The 15,185-nt window shown below is 44.4% G+C and overlaps 1 protein-coding gene across 2 annotated transcripts in view; it reads right to left on the bottom strand.

Annotated features, from left to right (window-relative positions):
• Positions 1–5,759: 5,759 nt before the first annotated feature.
• Positions 5,760–15,185, bottom strand: part of PRKD1 (protein kinase D1) — a 313,480-nt gene continuing 304,054 nt past the window's right edge. For both annotated transcript variants that reach the window (XM_034768761.1, XM_034768762.1), the window contains 2 exons: positions 9,415–9,500; positions 5,760–6,725 (listed from right to left, as the gene is read on the bottom strand). In XM_034768761.1, coding sequence (XP_034624652.1) covers positions 6,507–6,725; positions 9,415–9,500 — 305 coding nt within the window. In that variant the 3' untranslated portion in view covers positions 5,760–6,506. The remainder of the gene's footprint in view (positions 6,726–9,414; positions 9,501–15,185) is intronic.

Below are 15,185 nucleotides of genomic sequence, written 5' to 3'. Positions count from 1 at the left end.
ACAACTATCTGAGACACACCTGGCTGCAATCCTGAAGGTTTCAACTGCTCAGTCACTGAGGCCAGACATCAACAAACTGACAGAACTGAAGCGTTGCCAGGTATCTGGCAAACACTAAAACTCTCTGCAGGCGAAGAATTGTATAAAGTTGTATGACAGTTTTATTATTTCCAAGAAATTCGAAATAAAAAATACAATATAAACGTTTTCTTTTCTGAACACCATCTTCAGAGACATTACTGGCCTGCTGGGAGGATTTGAGGACAGGCACTAACCCTAAGGTAAATTGAGTTTGAGACCCCTGCTCCAGATGGTTGAGGTGCCCCTAGAGGGGGACAGAGCACTGAACCAAGTAGGTTACACCAGTCCTTTACCACTGGTTGAATTTCTACTCTAATACTTACAACAGTCTGCACTATGCTGTGTAAACAGTAGGCTTGCATGTAACTGTAGCTGGAAAACCTCAGTGAACAATGGATTCCCCCCAGTACTTGTTTGTTCTGCCACTGTCAATGTTTCATATACAAAATCCAATATTTTTTCCTGTATAGAACTTAACTGTCACTCTAATATAGATTATTTAAGTCTACACAGAATGTCGCTTGTTTGTTTGTTGTTAGCACTAAATTTGCTCCTGCAGTCATCTGTGAGTATATCTTAAATACTCCCATATGAATTAGCATAAACCCAGCAGCTGACGTTTTTGTACAAAGCAAGGCTGAAATATAGAGACATTTGTACTTCCTGAATACCTGCAAGCAGCTTTGCAAATTGGCTCAGCTATGAGAGTGCTGGTGGAAGAGTAAGGGGAGGAACAGGAGAGTTAAAAGAGGCTCAGGATTTCGGGTGGCACATGATGCTCCTGATAATCTTTAGGAAGATGGAAGTGAAGTGGAAATAGCCAGGGGGTAAAAAAGGATCAGGAATAGCTGTGGGCAGAAAAGAGTACCAGAAAGAAGAGACCAGAGGAAGAAAGGCTGCAGCGAGGCAAGAGACAAAGGCCCTGACCATGAGGTGCACTTTGGATAGCTCCCTAATGGAATCTCACTTAAAGAGGCTTAGGTAGCACGTAGGGCAGGGGTGGGCAAACTACGGCCTGCGGGCCACATCCGGCCCGCAGGACCATCCTGCCTAGCCCCCAAGCTCCTGCCCCAGGAGGCTAGCCCTGGCCCCTCCCCTGCTGTTTCCCCTCAGCTCTTCTGTTGACTCCAGTACTCCACAGGAACGAGAAGCATAAGGTAAATCAATGGGAGAGTTTCTCCCGTCGACCCAGCGCGGCGTAGACACCGCAATAAGTCGACCTAAGGTATGTTGACTCCAGCTACATGAATAATGTAGCTCGAGTTGCGTAATTTAGGTTGATTTAGCAGGATAGTGTAGACCTGCCCTGAGTTAGCCAACCTAATCCCTGGTGTAGACAGTGGTGGGTTGATGGAAGAATTCTTCCATTGACCTAGCTACTGCCTATCAGGGAGGTGGAGTGCCTATAGTGATGGGAGAACCCTTCCCATTGCTGCAGTGTCTACACTGAAGCACTACAGTGGCAGCTGTCTGACACCCCATCTGTATGGCTAAAAAATGTCCTTAAAAGTGATTTTTATAACAGGAATAAAATAATCTAATCGCTCCTGTTTTATTTTCTTGACCATCCTTTTTCTTCAATAACTTTACTAAAAACTTTAACATTCAGTGTGCTTATTTTAATCTAATTTTAGCCTTCTCCTGGCAGCAGTTAGAGAACTCCTTTTACTTTTTTTCTTCCTTCTCCACCCACACTTAAGGAAAGTGGTCTGCAAAGATTCCCCCTGTCTACCAGAGTGCATATTAAGCCATGCAGTAGCTGTCCCATTTCTACTGAAGTCTGGGTGTGGCCCATCAGATGTGCAATATGTTTGGTAGTATTGTCACATTCCTCCCAATTCCTCCCTACAACAGTATTGCTAGCCCTAAACATTCAAAATCACAAGTCAGTCTCTCCAAAAATGAGATTGGCTTTAAAATCATGAAATTTAAACTAGTAAATATTGGGTTCTTTTTATTACCCCACTACCTTGAATGTTATAGGGGGTCACATTTTTAAATTTCAAGTATGGGGGCTAGAAACTTATGGTGTTTTAAAAATGAAAGCTGAGATGATTCTCACCAAATAATCTGATTCCTGGAGCTGATGCTTTAAGAGAAACACACCAGATCTCATGCCAGCTGGCCAAACCAGAAATTTCCCCAGTTGATTAAAATGAATGCCCATAGTTGGAATGATTATGGCTTGCAAATTGCTAATCTTCCCCTGAGGGAGCAGCCTCTAGGTTTCTTTTCCACTTGTTCTTCTGTCCGGGGATGTGGGAAGGGGAAGCAAGTAGGCAGATGTGAGGGGGAGCTAGGGGAAGGAGTCAGTGGTGCCGCTGGGTCCATGAGGCAGGAAGCTGCTGACAAACTGGGGCTCTCCTCTTTTCTCCTCTCCAAGTTGTAGAGAAAAGCTATAAGGCCAGAAATGCTGGACTTATGTGGAAGGAAACAAGGAGAAGAGAATGAGGAGCATACACACCAGTCTCAGGAAACTGGAACCTCAGCTCCTGGGGTGGGTGTTCACATCTGGCTCTGTACCAGCCACTCTACGCCCAGCTGCAAGCATGCTGTATGGGTATGGCTTTAATTTGATTATATTATGCCTCTCTAAGTACACTTACACAAATGTAAATTGCATAGAAAAGAGAAATATCAAGACTGACAAAAATTTCAATAGTGCCGCTAGCAATTCTTGTGACACACAGAAAAACCACCCTTGCCGGAAAATCCTAAACAAATAGATAGACTGTGTAACATGTTCTGAAAGTCAACAAATCTGGCACAAAAGAGTCCAAATTTCTTGACTTTCAGGCCATGTTGCAAAGACTTTTTATTTACTTAAAGTTTTCTTGGGAGGTGAGGGGGGTGGATGAAACGGGGAGGGTACTTTGAGTTTTAGGGGGATGGTTTTTCCTTTTGGGGGCAGTAGAGGTTTTTGGGGTTTTAAAGTCAATTTTCATAAATTTTCTTTTATATTGCTAAGAGAACTGAAAATAATTTGCTCCTTTTGACAATAATCTGACTCCATTTTTCCCTTCACCCAGAGAACAGATTACAAATGTCCAAAGCAGGCCTCACACATGAACTATTCCAATGTCTGAAAATCCAAACATCTCTTGCAAATTGGTGTTTTGTACAGTTACTAAATATTGTGATTTAAATATTCATTTTTAACTTCCACCAATAAACAAGAGATATACATAAACGTTGCTCTTTTACTGCAACATGCCTAACAGGACAAATAAAACTAAATTATAATTACACAAAATATACTGAACAAAACCTACTATTTTTAAAATATATTTTTATAGCTTAAGAGTTTCTAAGTTCCTTATGTTTTAAAAACTGGATTATCTTGAAGAGTGTTATAGTAAAAGGTGATTGGATTGTCATTCATCCATTGAAGAGTTTAGAGACTAACAAATTTATTTGAGCATAAGCTTTCGTGGGCTACAGACCACTTCCACGAAAGCTTATGCTCAAATAAATGTTAGTCTCTAAGGTGCCACAAGTACTCCTGTTCTTTTTGCGGATACAGACTAACACGGCTGCTACTCTGAAACCTGTCATTGAAGAGTTTGAGATCAAAACAAGCAAAAGTAAGTTAATAAGCAGCAAATAATGTCTGTTTCTTTTTGCTTTGCACTTTGTTGAAGATTTCTGTTATCTGGCCCAATCACCCTATGTAAAAAGCTATGGATGGGGCTCTTGGCATGGACAGCTTTGCAAGGAATCCCTTGGTTGAGTAGAGACCCTATTCCTCCACATTGGCTCCTAGTGGCCTTTCCCTGGCAATACCATTGCCCATGATGGCTAGGGATGCCAACTTTCTAATCACACAAAACTGAACACCCCTGTCCTGCCCCTTCTCAGAGGCCCCGCCCATGTCCTGCCCCTTCTGAAACACCGCCCCCCAGCTCGCTCCCTCCCTCCCAGTGTCGCTCACTCTTCCGCACCCTCACTCACTTTCACTGGGCTGGGGTGCAGAAGGGGGTATGGGCTCTGGGCGCAGGCTCTGAAGTGGGGCTGGGAATGAGGGGTTTGGGGTGAAGGAGGGGGCTCCAGGATGGGGCAGTGGGTTAGGGTGTGTGTGGGGGGGAGGACTCCGGCTGCGGATGGAGCCGAGGATGATGGGTTTGGGGTACAGGAGGGAGCTTTGGGCTGGGCTGAGGGATTGGGGGTGTGTGAGGGTTCCAGCTGGGGGTGTGGGCTCTGGAGTGGGGCCAGGGATGAGGGGTTTGGGGAGTGGGAGGGGACTCCAGGCTGGGGCAGTGGGTTAGGGTGTGGGTGACGGCTCTGGCTGGGGGTGGGGCCGAGGATGAGGGGTTTGAGGTACAGGAGGGGGCTCTGGGCTGGAGGATTGGGGTGGGGGGCGTGGGCTCTGGGGTGAGGCTGGGGATGAGGGGTTTGGGGTGTGGGAAGGGACTCCGGGCTGGGGCAGGGGGTTGGGATGAGGGGTTTGGAGTGTGGGAGGGGGCTCCGGGCTGGATGGACCAGGGGGGGTGGGTGTAGGGGGAAGGGCTCTGGCTGGAGGCGAGGCCAGAAATGAGGGGTTTGAGGTGCAGGAGGGGGCTTGGCTCCAGGCTGGGCCAGAGGGTTGGGGTGTGTGTGTGGGGGGGTGAGGGCTCCAGCCAGGGGTGGGGCAGGGATAAGGAGTTTGGGGTGCAGGAGGGGGCTCTGGATTGGACCAAGAGATTGGGATGCAGTGGGAGGTGGGGCGAGTTCCCAGTGGCGCTTACCGCGGCTCTGAGGAAGTGGCCGCCAGGTCCCGGAGGCTGCTAGGCGCATGGGCGGCCAGGTGGTTCTGCATGATGTGTGTTGCCTTCGTGCCCACAGGCACCCATTCCCGACAGCTCCCCTTGGTCGCAGTTCCCGGCCAATGGGAGCTGGGGAGCCAGTACTCGGGGTGACGGCAGCATGAAGCACTTCCCTGGCCACCCCAGCACCTAAGGGCTGCAGGGACCTGGCAGCAGCTTCTGGAAGCTGTGCAGAGCTAGGGCAGGCAGGGAGCCTGCTTTAGCCCTAGGCCCCGCTGCGCCACTGACCGGACTTTTAACAGCTCGGTCAGCGGTGCTGACTGGAGCCACCAGGGTCCCTTTTGGACTGGGCATTCCGGTCGAAAACCGGATGCCTAGCAACCTTAACAGTGGCCTATAGGGAAGCTGCATAGAAATGAAGTGTGGCTGTATTATTTTTCTGGATAACTTCCAACAGCCATAGGGGAGAGGATACGAATTCTCAAGCTCATGTATGTTAACTACTCTGTGAGCTAATCGAAGGAGTCAAACTCAAAAGGAAAACAAACATCTCCATGGATCTAAGAGTGTTTCTTCCTCAATCTCCTGATCCTGAGAAAGACCCCATTCCTGTGCTCACTGAAGTCAAAGCTCCCACTAACTTAACTGGTGCAAAAATCAGGCTCCAAAAAGTATGTTCCAAATCAGACTGTGCTCAGTATATTAAATCTTCCTAGTGTTCATAGAGATAGCCATGTCTTAAGGGGAAAGTAATTTTTAACTATACAACTCATCCTTGCTCTGTAGATGGCACATTCCTGCTCCCACTTGGAAGGGCTCCCTCAGTGGTTCCATATAACTCACTTCCACAGGCTGAAAGAATAATCTGAAAGATGCTCCTAGTCCCAACCAAGCCAGGAAAAGCAACTCAGGATAACACCATCAAACAGATTTATTTCAACAAGACTTTTTATTGAAAACATACACAAAGGCAACATGTTGTTCAGCTTCTGAATTTACATGTTAGAGCAGAATGTTTTAAGAAAAGGGGAAATACAACTGACATATACTGCAGTTTACATTACTAAGGCATTTAGGCTTTAGAGCAGTTTGCACCGTTTGTGCTTGTGTCTATATAAATACACATACACAGACGGTGCATCTGATTTGAAACTGTACAGTATTATGTAATTTGTTATTTTCATGCTTTTTTATATCTTTATCTTAATATATTTTTTCCATAGCAAATAAACACTTTATCCAAATGGTAGAAGTTGTTCACAGAACAGCAGTAATAATCTACTCTTCAAGAGTTTGCTTACACTTACAATACTAATGGTGCACACACAACAGAGATTGGTATGGAAAGGTTCTCTCTTACCAATATGAGGCTCAAGTAAGAAAAACACTAGTTTGCAAAGGCACAGCGGAGACAGGTTTTAATGCATTTAATACATGAATTATTCACAATAACAAGTTTAGTGTGTCTGGGAACTTTTGTTAATACAACACAGTTGGTCACACAAAATAAAAATGCTTCTGTTGATTTGTCTTGGCAACTCGGATGCATCAACAGTGGTAACAGTATAACAGCTTTGTTCCCATCTGACAGAAAATAATGGCAGTTCTGCAAGGCAAATGTTAAACCTGACCGTATGTATTTATTAATTCCACAGTGTTTTGACAGATGATAGGGGATGCAACTTAAAGGATGCTGACACGCTCACTGAGGGCTTTCATCTCTGCTTCCTCTGGCTCAGTATTTTCATTGTGGTTAGCACTTGGATTGATAAGATGTGCTGGATACTGCAAATCATGCTCTCCTGCGTACTGTTCCCATCGTGAGTCATCGCTTTCATGGGTGATGTAGCGTTCTCCGATTTTACATTCAAGCTCTCTTAAATCTAACCAGGTTTGATAGTCCTGCATGAAAAACCAAAAGGGGAAGTATTAGTTTGAGTATTTGTAAAAACAAGTAATCCCTCTCCCAGTAGTGTGAGATGTACCATTCTGTTTTGCTGTCTAAATGCCTTGCTTTCCTCTTATATTGTTCCCTCTGACCGGAGTAATTACTCTAGCATGAAATTAGCCTGCATTGATGGTTATCAATTTTTTTTCCATATGATTGTTTAGTAAATTCATTTGATTAGACTGTGTGATAATACACTGTACCATTGGAGTAGTACAAAGATGTCCCAGAAGGCTCTATTATGCCTTACATGGGCTGTAATGGCAGACTAGGGGCTCTTATATCATTTGAATAAAACAGCAAGGGGGGAAAAATGCACAGATAGCAAATCAGATTAATGCCCCTTCCCACCAGGTATATAATGCATGGGGGACTATACCAAGCTCTTTCCTTGCCCCATCCAGTTTATATTCTATATACCACATCAAATGTATGATAGACAAGGCAGTTTCATAATCTCAGTGTATAGTAATTGGTGACAAGATCAGGAGTCAGCTTGGACACGAGGCTCTGATTTTTCAAACCCTAAGCCAGCATCAATTTGTTTGGGTAAAAATACACGCCTCCTAGGATTCCAAAGTAGCCTTGAAATTATTTGCACAGTCAATTTTACGGGTAGAAAAGGGGTATAGGGCATTAAACTGGGACTTGAGCCCTTGCTTAATTCCAAACCCAGCCACAGATTTCTTGTGATTTGGGGAAATTTAATTAATCCTGTGCCAAGGGCCGTCCCTAGTGGGGAGCAGGGCCCAGGGCAGAAGTGATGAATGCATCACTTCCGGGACTGACCGCACCGGCCAATTGTGTGGGATTGCAGAGCCCCCCAAAGCACGGGGCTCAGAGCGGTTGCTCTGATTCGCCATACCTTAGGGACGGCTCTGCTTCTACCTCCATTCTGTAAAATGGGAATCCCTATGTCAATAGGGGGAGTATAAAGGAGAAAAATCCATTAATTACATAGATCAAATACTATGGTGAGGAGGGCAATGTAAGAACCTAGATTAACAGACATTGGGAATTTTATTAAATTTGTTAAAACAGGAAATGTAGTCAGTCTGATTTGCAGCCTAGAGAAATGGCAACAAATGCTAGTGGGCAGGAACAAACATCCCAAAATTTAAAATTTAATTCAGAAACTGAGTTTTATAGCCGGTTCCTAATGGAGATGTTGATATTTGAGAGAGAGATGTACAAGGGTGGAAGAGGCTCTATTACCAATGTGAATATCTTTTCATAAGACAGCAAAAAGAGTAATTCATGTCCAATTAAATGGAAAATGTGGTGTGGAAAAATTACATAGCCTGTAAAACAACTGAACAATATGACAGATTCAGTAAACATTAATAGTAGTGCCTTAAAGGCTTGCTACAAACCAAGCACCTCCACATTCATTGTTGTGATTTATTTTGGTTTCTCACTCAAACAGTAGCTAAAATAGTTCATAAATACCTAGTCCCTGTCAATAGGAGAAGATAGATAGAAATATTCCTGTCAGTACACTTTGTATCTGTGGGAGGTGATTAAATATCACAGTCGTGGGAGCTGTATAAGAAGCTACTTACTCCTGAGCCTTTTACAGAATGAGGGGGAAAAGTACATATCTCCAAATGGTTAGGGGCAAATGCTTCTATGACCCCCAGGATTCTCACTGCCTCATGACTACAAATGATAACTTTGAAATTAAAGCCTACATACCAGTACAGTCTAGGAGCTCCTAATATACATGCCAGTACTTCAGGCTCATCAGGAACACAACTGTCTCCCTCTCACCCCACTCTTACAGCTTGTTCCTGTGAAGTGATGAAAATTCTCAACTTCTTTTGAAGGGTGCTTTGCAGGCACCTCTCTGAATGCCTGTTGACTTCAGTGGAAGATTAAGGACTTACAATACCTTGTGGAATCAGGTTCTGAATGGTAAACCTCTCTGATAGGGGACCCAATGCACACCCACTGCCTGCATCCATTTAGTTTTCTGTATTTTACCCTGCAACAGGTTTTGGCTGCTTCCAACTTAAGTCTCAACATACAACTGACTGGAAGACAGTTCCATTGGATAGTAAAGCCTACGACTCAGTGTGAGAAACTGGTACTGTTGGACTTAAAGTTCAAGAACAGCTTTAACACTTGCAAAATTTCCTTTCATTAAAAATAATAACAATGCTGTATTCTCCTTGAAGACACAGTAGAACTTCACTAATTCACACTGATGCATGGGAGACCTGCTACCAGTTAATTAGCTGCGGAAATAAGCAAATTAGGACCTGATCCAAAGCACACTGAAGTGAATGTCTTTCTATCAATTATAATGGGTTTAAGATCAGGATTTTTTTTAAAAAAAAAGATTCTACAGCACAAAGTGTATGCTGTTCAGTTAGTTTGACAAGCTTAGTTTTTTATGGTATTTCACAGTACACTAGTGTATTGTAAAGTAGCATATTTTGTAAAAGTAATGAAGTCTTAGTAATATGAAACTTTGCTATCTTAAAAATAAATAATATCCTGTGCACAGGGAAAAGGCTGCCTGGAATTGAGAAAATTATCAGGGTTTACAGCTTCTACTCTGTTTAAAGACCAAAAAATGTTCATGTTTAGAATCTAAATATGCATACAGAAGGAGGGAAAAAGCATGAAGTGCAGCTTTACCTGTAACCATGGGTGGCTTAGCGTCTTGTCCACACTGTAGCGCTTCCTCATTTTCACTTGCAGCAAATTATTTATGAGATCAATAGCTGAAAAAAATAATTTCAAAACATATCATGCTGAAATATAAAAATGTATGGCAGGAAGGGGTTCACAGGTCTCAGATAATGAGTTTCAGCTGGTCTGACCAATTCAGTGTGGTTATAATCTGTATCCAAAAGGTGTCATGTAATATGTCATTGGAAAACTAATCACTCATGATCATTAATCTTCTTGTGGGATGTGTGTATTAAGAGTTACGGATCTATTCTGGAATGATGACTAAAGCCAGGCATATCAAAAGGGAGTTGGTAATCAGCTCTGCCTTACACAAAAGAATTTGCTGTGTATTTACTTCTATGACCTGCCTGGTTATCAGTCAAAGACAATGAAGGTCCATTTACATATAAAGTAAACAATGCTAAAAAGCACGGGGTGGGGGTGGGCGGAAGAGGCAGAGACAGATTCCAGCAGGGAAGATAAACTTTATCTGGGCTGTAAAGACCAGGGGTCTGAACCTCTAGTAATAAGCAACTGAATCGACTGATTGTATACAATATTACTGTATTATAAATGTTTGTCAAGTGAGGTGTTTATGAAAGCCTATAATACACTAGTGATTAACAGCATTGTAAAATATATATATTAACATTATATAAGGAATTATGGATATTAGGCTTTACCGTCTGTTTCCAAACAAAGCAAAAAACAGCCAGACAGGAGTGAACATGACAGCTATTTACCTCTCTTCTATGTACATTTTAGCATGGTGTAATCAAAAACAGGAAGCCCAATTTACAGGGGGTGGGAAGCCCACAGGAAGGGAAAAACAGCATGAGGTCACTCTGCCTCTTGAAACAAGGTAATTGAACTTTGGAAGATACAAGCAAGAGCAGAAGCTATCTTTGGTATCCATTGCTATACAGACACAAGCGAACAGAGCTCTTGCAACCTTAGAAAGATGGGTCCTTCAAGCAAGGAGAGTGGGGAGCTGAAGTCTCTGAGAACTGAATATAGGTGAGAAATGTGCTCAGGAAAAGATTCTTCACATAGGAAGACACCATCTTGAACTTCTGTGAAAGGCCCTGACTACGGGAAAGTCAACCATGACTTGGAAGAATGAAGGTTTGGTGAGCAAAACCACATAGAACAAAGCCTGTATCTTGCTAGATTAAGTTTTACACTTTCGGATGCATGTCCTCACTTTTATTCCTTGTAATCTTTTCTAACTTTATTCCTTTCATTTGGATCACTTAACTTATGTCCTATTGTTAATTGTTTATTACTACAAACCAACTCAGTGTTTGAAGGGAAGAATGTATTTACCCCAGTTAAGTTAATAAGCTGCAATGTGCTTTTGTCTCTTTAAAGAAGCAACAAATCTTTTTATTTCCCTGAGCTGTCCAGGAGAGGGCTGGACACTTCAGGGCACATGGTTTTGTGGAAATTTGGTACTGGGAGTGTGTTGAGGTCACCTTGCTGGTTGTAACCAAGCCTGGTGAAAGCCAGCGTGGGGCTGTAGATCGGCTGCTAAACCAGAGCTGTTTAGCACACAGACACTCGGGGTGACCTGAATACTTGTGGGTTGGCTGTGAGTGTCCTAGGCTGAGAGCTACAGCAGCAAAGCACTGAAAGGCACCCAAGGTTGTAGGTCAAGTGGTGACACCTCCCCCCGCCACTGGTCTGAATTGAACCTTGAAGCGTGGCACCATGTTGACTATTACTTATTACCTTATTATTTTCTAGATGCTTACAAATTGATTTAGTGGTCTATAATTTCCTGGGTTCTCTTTGTTCCCTTTTTTAAAGATAGGTGCTATGTTTGCCCTTCTGCCATTGTATGGGACCTCAGCTATGAGTTCTCAAAGATCATACATTTTTTTCAACCTCAATAGGAGTTCTTTTAAAAAAGGGCAATTCAAACAATGGAAAGAATTCTGAAAATAGACCTATAATATCTGTGTTGATTTAATTGCATTATTAAAGTATTGGAGATTCACAAAGTCACACTTCGGCTATCCCTCGATGCGAGGATGATATCTGCCAAGGGGGTTCCTTGGTGGATTTTTAAGTGTCTGAGAAGCCCAATTCGTGCCCTACAGATTTTCCCACAGGAGTGACAGGTGGAATCTTGGAAGACACATAGTTGTTGGCTGGACTCTTGTGCCTTTTCTTTCCTCCTTTGTCATGTCTCTGTCTCATGAGTACATCTGTTCTCCTCAAAGTGAGCTGTGACTTGGTGGATGGTGTGGCACCACTGTGCTGTGTTCCGCACCGAGTCCTCTCAGTTTGTTGGGTTGATGCCTCCCTTTTTAAGATGTACTTTCAGTATGTCTTTGAAACGCTTCCGCTGCCCTCCGCGAGCCCTTCTTCCCTGACTTAACTGAGAGAAGAGTATTTGCTTTGGGAGGCGAGTGTCAGGCATACGTACACAGTGGCCAGACAAGCAGAGTTGGTGTTTCATGACCTGCACGTCTATACTACTGATGTTGGCTGCAGAGAGAATGCTGATGTTAGTGTGTCGGTCTTCCCAGCTGATCCTGAGAATCCTCCTGAGTCCTGAAGCAGTGCTGTTGGAACCACTCCAGCTGCCTGAGATGTTGTCCGTAGGTTACCCAGGTCTCACACCCAGAGAAGGGTGGGGATGACAACTGCCTTGTAAACCAAGATTTGGTGCCTGTTTGCAGATCCTTATAATTGAAAACTCATTTGAGTAGTTTCCAAAGGATGTGCTTGCACAGTGGATCCTGTATTCAATTTCTTTGTCAAGGCTGGCTGTTTGGGAGAGGTGGCCACCAAGGTATGGAAAATGGTCCACATTCTCCAGGGGTTCTCCACCGATGGTGATTTGTGGAGTACGAAAAGTAGTTTGTGCAGGTGAGGACTGGGTAGAGTACCTTGTTTTTCCCAATGCTGAGAGAGAGAGAGAGAGAGAGAGAGACAGACTCCCAGGCTGTGAAAGGCATCTGCAAAAAGATTTAGGGTACTTTGCAGGTTGGCGTGTGTGTGTGTGTGTGCGCGCATGAGAAAGAGAGAGAGAATGACAGTCATCTCCATACTGAAGGTCAGTGATGCCAATTCTTGTGATCTGAGATTTTGTTTGGAGATGTCAGAGATTGAGGATTTGGCCATCCATATGATACTCAATCCCAATTCCATCAGGAGGGTGGTCATGGATGAGAATCAGGATCACAGCACAGTAAATGTAGAAAAGTGTTGGAGCAATGACACAGCTCTGCTTGAAACCAGTGCGAATGATGAATGGTTTGGTCTCTGAGCCATTGCACAAAATGGTGGCAGTCTTTCCATTACAGAGTAGTCTGATGATGGAAATGAATTTCTGTGGACAGCCAAACCTACACAGCACCTTCCATAGGGTATCATGATTGATAGAGTCAAAGGCCTTGGTTAGATCGATGAATGCCATGAATAGTTCCTGGTGTTGCTCTCTGCACTTCTCCTGAATCTGTCATACCATGAAAATCATGTCAGTTGTGCCTCAGGATGGCCTGAAGCCTGACTGTGATTTGGGGAGGTGTTCCTTGGCAAGGGGAAGAAGGCGATTTAGTAGGATCCGGGCAGGGATCTTCCCTGCGATGGAGAGGAGAGCAATATCTCTGTAGTTCCCACACAAAGGGTACGTCTTCACTACCCGCCATATCGGCGGGTAGCAATCGATTTATCTGGGATCAATATATTGCGTCTCGTTAAGACGCGATATATCGATCCCCGAACGCGCTCACCGTCGACTCCGGAACTCCACCAGAGCGAGCGGCGGTAGCGCAGTCAACGGGGGAGCCGCGGCCATCGATCCCGTGCCGTCTGGACCCCAGGTAATTCGATCCAAGATACTTCGACTTCAGCTATGCTATTTGCGCAGCTGAAGTTGTGTATCTTGGATCGATTCCCACCCCCCCCCCAGTGTAGACCAGCCCAAAGATATGTCCCCTTTCTTGAATATTGTAACAATGTTGGCATTCTTAAAGTCAGGTAGAATTTCTTCACAGGTCCAGATTTTGTCGAAGAGTTGGCAAAGTTTGTGCTAGAGCACTGTTCCACCAGCTTTAAAAACCTCAGCTGGGATGCCGCCTGGGCCTGGTGTCTTGTGATTTTTTTCTATCTGGGTGATGGCACGCCAGACTTCCTCAAAAGATGGGGGCTCAGCAAGGTGTTCCATTGCCGAGTGTTGTGAAATAGACTCGATGGTGTCTTCAGAGACTGTGGATTCGCAGTTAAGGGCTTGGCTACACTTGCGAGTTACAGTGCAATAAAGGAGCCCCAAGCACACTAGCTCACTACCTGTCCACGCTGGCAATGCATGTAGAGCGCTCTGACTCCGTGGCTACAGCGCTGCTGGTACTCCACCTCAGCGAGAGGAATAATGTTTGCTGCGTCTTGGCTACAACGCCCGGGCATCAGTGTGAATGTTGCGTTACTGCACTCTGATCGGGCTCCGGAAACATCCCATAAGTCAAGTGGCCACTCTTGTCATTGTTTTGAACTCCTGTAGGAATGATGGAAATGCCCTTTCAAAGCTCTGTTTCTGACAGCCGGCATGCGAGCCATTACTGTGGAATGCTGTGTGAGAGACAGAGAGGGGTGGGGGTAAGGGGGAGGTCTGCTGCTGTCTGAACTTACAAGACAGCATGTTGACATGCTCTCAGCCCCACAAAAACCCACTCTATCTCCCCCCCATACACACAACACACCCCCTGTCACACTCCACCCCACCCCTCCCATAATGCACCACTCCCAATGCCGCTGCAAGTGCTGCAAATGTGGCCACGCCAGTGTGCTTGAAGCTGTCAGTGTGGACAGATTGCAGTGCTTTCCCTACTGCACTCTAGGAAGGCTGGCTTAACGCAAAACACTTTACATCTGCAAGTGTAGCCATGCCCTTAGTAGGCTCTCAAAGTGTTCTTTCCATCGTTGTTTAATTGCTGCATTTTCCTTGAGGAGGGTGGCACCATCCTGGGAACGTAAAGGGGTTGGGCCTTAGTAGTTTGGCCCATGTATAGCTTTTGTTACTTGAAAGAAGCTTCCCATGTCATCCTGGTCTATGAAACCCTGGATCTCAGAGGCCTTCTCTTGCCACCACTTATTTTTGATGTCATGTAGCCTCCTTCGGACTTCGTCTTTGAGCAAGTGACAAGCCTCATGTTTTCGTTGCTTAGAGGAATAATTTTGCCAGTTACAGAATGCAGTTCTTTTCCGTTGAATTAATGCTCGGATTTCCTTAGTGTTTTAGTCAAACCAGTCTTGGTGCCAATGAATGGAATATCCTATAGTTTCAGCACTGCGAATGGTATTTTTAAGTTGATTCCAATGCTCTTGAGTGTCAATGATGTTATCAGGCAAGTTATAGAGTTTCTCAGACAGGTGTTGCTGGAACATCTCGCAGCTGGCTTGGTCCTGAAGTGCTTTGCTGTTGTACCGCTTTTGCTTAGTCTTGGGGTGTTTGCGGTGTGGTGGAGCTGCAGGTATATGATTGATCTTACTAATCAATGGGCTGTCCAACAGTGATCTGTACATCTCATGGCTTGTGTTATATTGACATCTGTGTAATCTTGAATTCTGATTATAACATAGTCAAGGAGGTGTCAGTGTTTGGAGTGAGGATGTATCTCCCAGGAGTCTGTCTGCCTTAGGTGTGGCTGTGAGGATTGCATGAAGAGCACTATAAAATTGCTCCTTGTTGTCTTCCTCATCAAGTGTTGGGGCGTATGCACCAATGA

This window comes from Trachemys scripta, chromosome 4 (assembly GCF_013100865.1).
Source record: "Trachemys scripta elegans isolate TJP31775 chromosome 4, CAS_Tse_1.0, whole genome shotgun sequence".
NCBI classification, from domain to species: domain Eukaryota; kingdom Metazoa; phylum Chordata; order Testudines; family Emydidae; genus Trachemys; species Trachemys scripta.
Note: the sequence above shows the minus strand (reverse complement) of the source record. Positions and strands in the feature narration are given on the sequence as shown.